This window comes from Pteronotus mesoamericanus, unplaced genomic scaffold (assembly GCF_021234165.1).
Source record: "Pteronotus mesoamericanus isolate MK-2021 breed Mesoamerican mustached bat unplaced genomic scaffold, CSHL_Meso_final scaffold_409, whole genome shotgun sequence".
In the NCBI taxonomy this organism is placed as follows: domain Eukaryota; kingdom Metazoa; phylum Chordata; class Mammalia; order Chiroptera; family Mormoopidae; genus Pteronotus; species Pteronotus mesoamericanus.
This window is the reverse complement of record NW_026555316.1, coordinates 1,244,077-1,255,347: the sequence shown is the minus strand read 5'-3', so window position 1 is coordinate 1,255,347 and position 11,271 is coordinate 1,244,077. Positions and strand designations below refer to the sequence as shown.

At 62.5% G+C, this 11,271-nt stretch overlaps 1 protein-coding gene across 1 annotated transcript; it reads left to right on the top strand.

Moving 5' to 3' along the window:
* The first annotated feature begins 4,698 nt into the window (after positions 1-4,698).
* LOC129086735 (zinc finger and SCAN domain-containing protein 2) lies at positions 4,699-10,637 on the top strand. The gene is made up of 4 exons (XM_054593416.1): positions 4,699-4,728; positions 6,786-7,690; positions 7,833-7,962; positions 9,346-10,637. The coding sequence occupies exon 2, from the start codon at positions 6,814-6,816 to the stop codon at positions 7,423-7,425; it is 612 nt and encodes a 203-aa protein (XP_054449391.1). The 5' UTR covers positions 4,699-4,728; positions 6,786-6,813; the 3' UTR covers positions 7,426-7,690; positions 7,833-7,962; positions 9,346-10,637.
* Positions 10,638-11,271: the final 634 nt, after the last annotated feature.

Sequence of the window (11,271 nt, the reverse complement as noted above, 5' to 3'; positions counted from 1 at the left end):
CAGGATGGGGACGGTGGCACTTGCCCACCAGGTCCTGTTGCAAGTGGATGGCAGGTCCCAGGCCTTCTGTTAGCCTTCGCCGCCTCCGCTGTTGCAATGCCAGCCTCCTCCAAGGGAGCCCGGCATGGCCCACCCCAATTTCCATGGCCTTTCATTTTAAGGTCATAAAACTAGGTCAGAGAATGTTTAGGGAGAGACATGCCGTCTAATCAAAGACGGGAAGGTCAGGCCTGTCCTGCTTTATAATTCAAGACGCTCAGGAGCACCCTGCGATGAAAGGGTGGCCGAGGGGAACGGAAACCCACCGAGAGTAAAGAAATGAAAAGCTGAAGGATCTCCAACCTGTCCGTGGCCCGGCAAGCGCAGGTCTGCAGTGGGGACCCGCGGCCATGCTGCAGGCGGGCCACTTGAGCGAGGCGGAGCTGGCGTCCTGGGACCGTGGGCATCATCCTTGTGTCCCATTGCCAGGAGTAGGCTGGGAGCTAAGCAAAGGACGTAGGTCCTCAGGAAACGGTTGTGCTCTGGCAAACAGCCTGAACCTCAAGCCTCCTTGGGAGGGGTCAGTTCCCTGCTGCCCAGCCCCAGGGGGCTGCCCTGGGAGTGGGCTGGAGGCGCAGGCGAGGAGGGGCCGCCCCGTGGCAACAATGAACCCCGAAAGATGGGGACCAGTAGGGACTTCTGCTCTGAGCAAAGGATGCTGCTGAGACTTTTTCTTTTTTAATAATTGGGTTTGGTAAAGAAACATCCTTGACCTTTTGTCATGAGGGGTAGTACTGGGGCGGGAGATAGCAGCGTTCTCACATATCACTGCTCTGACCACATCACGGATCGGGTGCCAAAGAGATGAAAGTGAATGGAGTCCGGTAGCTTGTGCCCTGGGGTGAGAGAGAAAGGTGTCTCCTAGGTTACTCAGGCCTGGAGGGGGAGGGGCTAGGCCTGCTAGTCATCGGAACTTTCTGTGATGATTAAAATGTTCCCTGTTTGCTGCCCAATACCAAAGCCCCCGGTCACAACGCAGGTGGCGCTTGATTCCCAGTCAGGCGCACACAAGAATCAACCAACGAATGAATAAATAAGTGGAACAACAAATGGATGTTTCTTGCTCTCCCTCTCCCTCTGAAATCAATTAGAAAATTATTAAAAATGTGGCTAGTGAGGCTGAGGAACTGAATTTTATATTTTATTAGATTTTAATTAAGTTCAAATAGCCACATGTAGCTATTGGACAGTATAGCCCTGGGAATTACGCTCCTACGGAGAAGTAGTAGAAATGCTGTCTCTTCTTGCCTCCTGCTTCCCTCGCCCAAACCTAGAAGGAGCTTTCTTTTGTCATTGATTCCCAATGGTGGGTGGAGTCAGGTAGTTGTGGGGCTGAGTCCTGGCTTTGCCATTTAAGCTGTGAGACTTAGGCAAGTAACCTACTTAAAGCACATCGTAGGAGCCTCGCAGAGTGGTGGTGCCCGGTGCACAGTGGGCACTCACTAATGGTGACTATTGTCATGGTGATGACATTATTGTCATCATTGCTGCCTGCACAGCAGTGGCAGAAGCAGATGTTATACTGTGGAAAGAGAAGGATCAGGTTTCCCCAAACAGAGCTCCGTCCCCGGAAGGAACGAACTGTCTCCAAAGGCAAGTAGGCCCACTGCAAGCTAAAGGGCTTGGCTGAATTGATGTCATAGGCCACGTCTTGGGCTTTAATTTAGAGGAAAGAGGGCTTTGGAGCAGATGTGACCTCATACCCAGGCCCCGCATCGGCTTCCGGGTCCCTGTGGGTGTCCCAGCCCAGAGCTGCGACTGGGGTGCAGCGCTGCCTGCTGCCCCTCATTCCTTCCGCTGCGTCAGCGCCCGGGCCGGCCCCACAGCGCTCAGGGTCGCCCGCAGACAGACATGCGTGCCGCAGACATGCACGCCTGCACTCACTCAGCGGACGCGGACTGAGGACCTGTCGTATGCTGGGCACTTGGCATCCAGAGATGCCGAAAACACAGCCAGCGCCCTTTGAAGCTCACAACCTGGTGGGAAGACAAAGGTGCGCCGAATCCCAACCTGGAGTTGGCACAAGGTGTCCGGGAGAGGATGTTAGTGATCAGGTCCCACCTGGGGAGCTGGGGGTGGCTGGTCACGGGAGGTGGTGGCCTGGCTGCATAAAGCCCTGGGGATGCAGCTGGAGCAGGAGCTGGAGGATGATGGCCCGGTGGGGACCTGCAGGAGCAGTGGCCTGGGGCTGGGAGGGGGCCCGGGGGTGGCACACGGGGTGATGGCTGTCCCTTTTGTGTGCCCCGGGGTGGGGGGGGCGTGCCATGCAGGGCCCCTCTCCCCACAAGGGGGCCACAGGCTGTCTGTTCTCTGGGGCCCCGCGGTGGTGAGCAGCCCAGGCCTTTGCTGGGGGCTCCAGGCCAACTGGCCTAGGAGCCTCGCAGAGTGGTGGCGACTGCCACGCTGGCCGCTGGCCCTGCCTGTAGGAAGAAGCTCGCGTTTGCACAGTGTTCCCACATCGCCATTCTATTGTGCTCAGCAGCACACGTGAGAATGGTGGGGGGCGGGGGAGGAGATGTGGGAGGGGGTGCTTGTGTATGAACCACAGAAACAAAGTGCAAACTCGCCAGGGCAGAGCAGAGAACGGCGGCCTCCTGGAGCCCGCAGCCTGCCCACTGAGGCAGGGCAAGTTTCAGGTGGTCTTGTCAGCCTGCCTGCCCCCCGCCCCCAGCTACACTCCTTCCTACTTTGGCACAGCTTTACCTTTACAAAATGCTGCTAAAAACATGGGCGACACCCTCAGGTATATGACTGATTTTGCTTTTGAAAACCTGGGCGTTTATAAGTGTCCCCATTCAGCCTGCAGGAGAGATGATTGCTGGCCACTCTGGCATTTGATGACTTCCCAACAGGACCTGGAGCTGGGAGGTATGGCTGGCCCACGAGCAGAGCTCCAGCCCCCGGGCAGAGGGTGGCTCTGGGGTGTCGCCAGTGGTTAGGGGGCTGGTTGTCGATGCCACGGAAACTCTACCCTTGGCCCTGGGTGCGACCCATCCTGCTGGATTCAATTTCTCAGGCTCCCAGAATTCCCTCCCGGTTGCCTCTATTTGAAATACCAGTCTCCTTGGGACGTCTGACTCATGAGGTCCCACATGCCTCAGTCAGGGGCCTCTGGAGCAGCATGGATGGGGCCCTGGATTTCAAGGGGCTGTGGGCAAGGCGTGCGGGGGGGTGGGGGCGCTTCTGGGAGAGGCGGTCCATAGGGCAAGCTGTGAATGCTGAGCTTCTGGCCTGGGGTGGGGCGTAGGGAGTGGTTTTGCGCCCGGTTGACCGCCCTGGTATCCGTCACCTCCCGGGCTCTCAGTGTGGCCGGGAGAGCAGTGCCTGGGCCGCCACTGTCTGCTGTTGGGAGCCCTGCCCTGCGGAATCCCAACTGCCTGGGCCCTGTGGAACCCCAACGGCTCTCGGACCTGGCAGCCACGGAGGGGCCACGGAGCACAAGGCTAGTCCACGTCCCTCTAGCACTTTTGACTTTCAAAACTCACTTTCCCTTCTGGGCTCAGTTTCTTTATCCATGACACGCAGATTCTGAGGCGGTTACTCAGTCTGGACGAGATGATCACTTCTGATTGCGGCCGTCACACCAGGTTTCTGCTCTGGGGGCTCGGTACCAGTGTGGTGGGCACAGTGTGCTGGGGGCTGGGCCTGACTTCCTGGCTGGGCTCTGCTGCGCAGGGCGGCGGGCCTCAGCTGTGGGGAAGCCACTCGGTGCCTCGATTCGATTTTATTTTCCCATCTATAAAATGGAACATAGTCTCTGTATAACCTTGACGGCACATGGTCATTGGAGGGCTCCCCCGCGGGGCTTTGTAGAAGGACAGGGGATGGACAGGTAAAGGCGGAATATTATGGAATGGCAGTTGGAAACTAGAATTCAGCCCCTCCCATCCCTGTTCACACCAGCTGCTCCCCTGGGTGTTAGAGCCGGTCTTTTAGAGGTATCTTGGGGTTCACTTCTGAGGAGGAGGGGATGAGAGGGGTGTAATTTCTTCTTACTCCCCCAGCCTAGTGGCATGGCCTAGCATACGGGAGGGCAGTAGGCTTCGGCAAAGCTGCCGGCTGCCCCTCCCACAGCCACCTTCCACCCAGTGACCCCTTCCGCCCCCCTCCCCACCCCGCGCCCCAAAGGCTGCCTTCACCCCTTCACCCTCCTTCCCGCAAGGGGAGGCTCGGTACCACCAGCCTCTGGCCTGTTTCCTAGCCGCTGGGGCAGTTTGTGGGCCCGGCGAGGGCAGCCCCGCCTAAGACGAGGCGCTAACTGCTGAATCGGGGCCCCGGGAACCCTGCAATGGGAATGGCTGGGGCAGGGGGGCCGGGGAACTTGGGGTGACGCTCCCGGGACCAGCCCCGAGCTGCCTCCCTCCCCTGCGAGGCGGGCGCAGGGCTCGCAGCCCTCCTTCCGCTGCCAGCCGGGCTGTGGGCGAGTTAGACCTCCCAGCCTCACGGGGCTGCTGTGCGGCTGCAGCGACTCGGGCGACCGCGGCGCGGCGGCGGCGGCGGCGAGGAGGGCTCGGGAGGCGGCGCCGCGTGAGTCCCGGGCCGGCGGGGCAGGGGCCGCGGCGGGAGCTTACCGTATTTATCTAGGCCGCTGCCGGACCCTTGGGGGCGGGTCACTGCGGGCGCGCTACCGTATTTGCTGGGAGCGGCGCAGGCCCTTTCCGGGAGTGGGAAGCGCTGCGACTTAATTGCGTATTTTTTCCAGGGTTGCGTGATCCCCTCAGGGGCGCTGCGGGAGTGGGGGGTGCGGCGGTGGGGGTGGGTCGCATTCATTCCCTAGGGAAGCGGGGCTTGCAGCCGGGTGGGATGGGTTGCGGCAGCCGGGCGGGAGGCCTACGTGTTTTCAGCGGGGTGGGGTTGCGACGCAGAGTTTACCATATTTCCCCAGGGTCACTCTGGCCCTAGGAGTTGGCAAGGTTGTGCGTGGAAAGCGGGGTCGGGTGGGTGGGGTCAGCTCTTCTGGTTAATGCAGCTGTTTGATAAGAACAGCGGTGTGGGAGGCTGGCCGTCTTTATGGGGGCGAGGGAGAAGGGGCGCGGGAGTCGCTGCGGGCGAGTTACCGTATTTGCATTGGGCAGCGCAGACTCCAGAGGAAAGAGTCACTGCTGGAGAGCGGAGGAACAGGGGCGCAGCCTGGGCTGTGAGTGTGGGATAGGACGGAGAAACTTGGCGGAGGGAGGGGCGCCACAGCCTTGGACCCTCTCGGGTTTGGTTAGGGGTATCACTGGGGACAGTGGGAAGGCTGCCCAGGGACAAGGCCAGGCTGAGATTGGCCATGGGGACTGCGATGATCTGCCTTTGCATGTGTCAGTGCAGCGGCCCGGGGAAACACTTGTGGGTGCGGTGGGTCTACTGCAAGTAGTACCGTGCCCCTCTCCAGGGTGAGCGTGCATTCCACCCTGGTCTGAGCGTAGGGGGCACAGAGCGGGCACAGAGGCGGCGTCTGGGAGGCCCCACTCTGCAGACAGACCGGGGCTGCAGTGAGCAGCAGGGTCTGGAGGTGTGGGGAAGGCCTGCGTGCGGGTCCAGCGCAGGGCCAGCCAGCGTCCCTGCTGGGGGTGGGGAGGCAGGGGAGTGGCCAGCTCAGGCCCTGCCTCAGGGCTCTGCAGGAGGGAAGGGGCTCAGGGCTTTTTGGAGGCATGGGGGTGGTGGTAGCAGACAGTGCCCTAGAGGAGCAGTGGCCCTTTGGGTATCCATGGCTGTGCCGTGTCTGGGAGGCTGGTGGGGGTCTTGTGGTCTGCTCGGAGGGGTGTTGGTGGCCAGCTAGCTAGTGCATTGAGAAGAGCTTTCGACTGGGATTCAGGAAATGAGGGCCTAGTCCTGCCTCACCTTGGGCACGTCAGTCGACCTCACTGAGCCTCAGTTTCCCGATCTCTAAACTGGTGTTCCGCGAGCCCTGCCCCTTCCTCAGGGCTGTGGCGAGGACAGTGGGAAACAACGTAAGAGGGACACAGTGTCCCCGGGAGGAGAATCCTTAGGGGAGCCAGCGCGGGCGGGCGGAGCTGCGCTGGGGGTGCTGTTGCATTCCGAGGGCTGCTCAGCCGGGCCAGGCTTGGCGTGGAGCGGAGTGACGCTGAGTAGGCCCCTGGGAGCCCACACTCCGGTTCGGAGACTTGAGAAAAAGCCCCTTCCAGGCACGCCTCACTTTGCCCCCCAAAGAGCTGCTGCCTTGAGTGTTTAACTGAGGCTGCTCTCAAGTTTAAGGGTTTTGTTTTGTTTCTTCTTTCCAGCTTTGCCAAAACATCTTGACGCCACCCCCTCCCCTTCCCTCCAGATGGGGGCGCACTTCCCTGCCCGCTCCTTGAGAGATAAGACATCTCTAGGTGCAGGATAACTTGCAATACCAGGAGCTCCTGATGTTGCCCATCGGCATTTGTTCAGTGCTGTGTATGGATGGCACAGTGTGTGGTGCTGGGGATGAGAGATGGAGGCAGCTCTGTCCTTGAGGTGCTCACAGACGAGGAGACAAGGTGGCATGACAGGAATGCAGCGTGATGAGTGAGGGTCACAGGATCGGGCCCCGCGGGGGTCCTGGAAGGCTTCCAGGAGGAGGTGGCACTTCAGACGGGCCTGAAGGAGGGGCTGCATGTGATGAGTGGGTAGAAGAGAAAGAAGGGCACCCAGCAGAGGAACGCGGGCTTGAACAAGACTGTACAGGGGTGGGGACGCTGGAAGTTGCGCAAGGACAGAAGAGTGTCTGCCCTGAGGCTGGGATTCCCCTGACTCCTCTTCTGCTTCTGCCTCCCCAGGGGCCGGTGATTGCAGCTGGGAGTGCCCATGACCGAGCTGGCGTCCTCCGGGGGCGGGTCCCCTACGGGGGACGGGGAAGAAGGTCTGGGGGACGAGCGAGGCCTGGTCATCCACCACCCTGCGGAGGAGCAGTCCCACCGCTGCCCGCTGTGCGGCCAGACCTTCTCGCAGCAGCCGAGCCTGGTGCGGCACCAGAAGGCGCACGCCGGGGCGGGCCGCGCCGCCGCCTTCGTCTGCCCCGAGTGCGGCAAGGCCTTCAGCGTCAAGCACAACCTCGAGGTGCATCAGCGCACCCACACTGGCGAGCGGCCCTTCCCCTGCCCCGAGTGCGGGCGCTGCTTCAGCCTCAAGCAGAACCTGCTCACGCACCAGCGCATCCACAGCGGCGAGAAGCCGCACCAGTGCGCGCAGTGTGGCCGCTGCTTCCGCGAGCCGCGCTTCCTGCTCAACCACCAGCGCACCCACGCGCGCATGCCGGCCCCGCACCCGCGCCGCCCCGGCGTCTTCGGGGAGCGGCGGCCCTACTTCTGCGCCCGGTGCGGCAAGAGCTTCGCGCGCGAGGGCTCGCTCAAGACCCACCAGCGCAGCCATGGCCACGGGCCCGAGGCCCCTGCGGCCCATTTAGGCCGCGTGCTCTGATGCGCGCCTGGCCTGCAGCCGGCTGTTTCCCGCCCCGGAGCTGCATCCCTGAGCCTTGGGGGTGGCCCTGGGCTGCGCTCTCCCCTCTGGATGGGACCCCGGGAACTGGGGAGGGCTGGCCAGGGGTCTTGGAGGACTGGGCCGCCGCCCTGCTCTGTGGCCTTCTTTGGCTCCTGCCTGCGGACGATGGGGCTGGCTGCTCGGGGCTGCTCTGCCCTGCCGCCGGGGTTTCCCTCCTCAGGGCGGCCGGGCCCAGAACGCGCAGGTGAGACCCGAGGGTCAAAGCTGCTCTCAGGCTGGCCCGGAGGGGAGCGGGAGATGTTGGGTGGGGACAGGTGGGGGTGGTGGGGCTCACTGGTCTGTCGCAGGTCTCTGTGAGCATCCTCTTCCTGCACCTCCATTCCTAGAGTGTCCGGGTGGAAAGCGACGTGGAGAGGGCCACGCCCCCGCAGAGCCCAGGCCCTGGCCTGCTGCTCCAGCACTCACTACCTGGCGTCCCTGAGAAGTCTTTTCGTTCGTGTCTCACTCTGGGCACCTGTAAGTTGGGGCCAAACACGAGGTGCGCTGTGAGGGCTGTGATTGCCATTACTGGACAAGAGAGGGGGCATGTCACTGGTCCAGGACCGGTTTTGAACGCTCCTGTGCACCAGGCACTGGGCTGGGCTGGGCGGGGCTCTCCGCAGGAACACAGACGCGGACCTGGTCCCGGGAGGTGCCACACCTGGTGCTCACACGGTGACGAGGGCTAGCATGGGGGAGGGGCTCTAAAGTGCAGGGGCGAGGCGGGAGTCGGGGGGTGGGCGCAGTGACTGGTGTCACCCAGGGCCGTTTGGTGGTTTGATTGAGGGGCCCTCGGGAGAGCCAGGCTGAAGGAGGACTCAGGGGCGGGGTCTGACAGCGAAGGCTCCTATCCGCCCTGCAAAGGATTCTGTGGCCAGGGAGAGGAGACACTACAAAGGGCTCAGTGACCTCGGTCGAGCAGTTCAAGAACGGGAGGCCCTGCGAGGCCGGGTCACAGTGGGACAGGCAGGAGCCTCGAGGGCCTCGGGCTCGTCTGGGCTGGGGAACCTCCGCCCTCTGCCGGGAGGCTTGACCGGTCGTGCAGAGAGAACGGCCGCAGCCAGGCCGCGCCGGGCCCGAGCCCACGGATGCGCTCTGAGACGCGGGCTTCTTCAGCCGCTTGGCGGATGAGGGAACTGCAGCTCGCCCGAGCTGGCCCCGAGTCTCCGAATGCGACAGCGGTCCTAGCTTGGCTCCTGGACCCCGAGACCCCTCGTCTTACCCCACTGCCCTTAGAGAGGCTCTCGCTGGTGGGAGGACGGAGCCGCGAGCTTGCGGGCGTGTGACCAGGGACTGTGGGGAGCCCGGGCAGGGGTGTCACCGGGTGGTGTGGCTGCCCAAAGGGGCCGTGGCGCCCACAGCGGTGGGGGGGAGGAAGGAAGCCGGGCATGGGGGACGACCTGCACTCAGAGCCCTGGGCCCAGGCTGGGCGCTGAGCTTGGTGCTGGAGGCCCGACGGCAGGTCCTGGGACCTATCACCCTCCACCTGCCACCCCTAGGGGGCTGTGCCAATGGGGTCCACCACTTAGTGGCAGAGATTGAGAGATGACACTGGGAACTGGCACATCTGAGGCCAGTTGCCAAAGTGTCCCAATGCCAAGTCCTCTCATCTGTAAAGTGGATTTGTAATCCTTTTTTTTTTTTTGAAGATATTATTAATTTATTTTTAGAGAGAAGGGAAGGGAGAAAGAGAGGGAGAGAAACATCGATCGGTTGCCTCTTGCACGCCCCCTGCTGGGGTCCTGGCATCTGTGGACAGGTGCAGGTGGCCCCGGACAGGTGCTCTCTCCTGGCTCCAGAGGGGTGGCAGGGCTGAGTCACGGCCCCAGACCTGACCCCGGTCTCTGTCTCCGTGAACAGATGCGGAGTGGGCAGGACCTCTGGGCAGTGTGCGAGGCACTTCTGGGCACAGACACTAGGAATGGGGACCCTGGGGGCCTGCACCCCGGCATGAGGACATGTGCCCTAAGAAGACCTACCTCGGGAGGTGCCCTGCGGTGACAGCAGAGGGGACCGGTGGAGCCAGGTTCTGTTCCCTGGGGGTCACGTCCGGGAAGAGCTTGTCCGGGCCACCCGGCTGTGGACCTACGCTTTCGTGTGCCAGCAGGGACCATGCCTGGGTGGAGGGCTGGCTTCCCCCCGCCCGGCCCTCCGGAGCTGGGGAGCGACGGACCTAGGAGAACACAGGGCGCCGGAGGCGGACCTGGCTCTAGCGGCATAGCCTTCCGACGGGAACCACACAGCCGGCCTCACTTGCCTTTTGGCAAAGGTTCTCCCTGCACCTGGGGGCGTGAAGCCCTGTGAAAAGCTGACAAAGGTTATGAACCTGCCTCCCAGGAAAACACACGTCCTCACGGAGATGCAAGAACCTACCAGCAACACCAGAAGCTTCTGGGCTCCAGGCTGGCGCCTCAGCCCCGGGCCCCAACCGGTCGCCCTGTCCCTGCCTGACCCAGAGGGCCCACCGTGCAGTAACATTCCTCCCTCCCCCGCCGGCCCTCCTTCCCTTGTTGGGGAATAAAGAACTCTGAGGAGGGGACCCTCATAGTGACTCTCTTCTTCCAGACCTAAGAAACGGGGCCTCAGGGTTCTGGAGCTGCCGCCCTCCCCCAGACGTTGCCGGGGGCTCCCTGGCGGGCTTTGCTCTTCCCTGGTTCGGGGTTGCTGGCTCTATCGACTAGGCTGCGGGCTCCCTGGTGCAGCCCTGGGCTCCTGGCTCACCGGGAAGGTGGGCAAAGCTGGGCCTTGTGTGGACGCCAGGTGAAGCAGCAGTTTGGGCTGGTCGGACCCCAGGAGCAGGAATCGTATGTCCAGCAGCCATGTCCGGGCGTTCGGTGTCTGCCAAGCATGGTGTGGGGAAGGCCGGGGAGGGAGACGCGGTCTTGCTCCTGGTGCCAGCCAGCTCTGGGCAGGGAGAGGCCGGCAGAGGGGCTTCTGTGCGTCCCGGGCGTCCACGAGGAGAGACCAGACTCCCCGGTCTCCAGGCCTGTGCAGTTGGCCTGGAGCGAGCTTACTGGCCTCCCTAGAATGAACTGCTTGTCAGAAACGGTGTGACCCACCAGGGCTGGGTGGGTTTTTGATGACAACCAGCTTTCTGGATGCAGGTTACATTTAGGGAAACCCTTGGGAGCAGGGAGAGGTTTTTCGTCACACAATCGAGATCAAAGCCCAGGACTTTGAGTTGTGAGGGTCAAATCGGCATTGGGTTTAGGTTGCGGGGGGGGGGGGGTGTCCCAGGGCTGGGCAGGGTTTAACAGGGTTGTCGGGGTGGGGGGAGGGGAGCCCATCTGCCATGTGCCTTGTCCTGGGGTGAGAACCTGCTCTGGGGAGATCAGAGAGAGAGTGCGTGGGCATTCCTGGCTCCTGGAGCTTCTACTCCCTCTGATTCTTGGCCGACATGGAGGGAGCCTCACAGACTCACCTCTGCCGATTGTCAGCTTGTTCTCCCTGCCCCTCCCCCAGCTGGTCCTGTGCGTCCTCCTTCCTGCCTCTGGCTTCCCTGGGATGGCGGTGAAATGTGCCGCTCGACCCTGCCACGCCTCTTTCCACCAGCGGGGCTCCCCTCACCGCCCAGCCCGCATCCCCTTCCTGCTCTGCACAGGGTCTGAGTTAGCGCACCAGCGCCCCCTCGGGGACTGCGTGCAGCCTTACACGCCAGCTTCCTGTGTGTGCTTGTGCGCGCGCGCCTTAACTCTCCAACAACGCTGTGAGCATTCTGAGAGCAAGGGGCACGCCATTTCTTCTTGCACCCCAACAGGGGCTAGTGCAGGGCTGGGCTCAGCACCG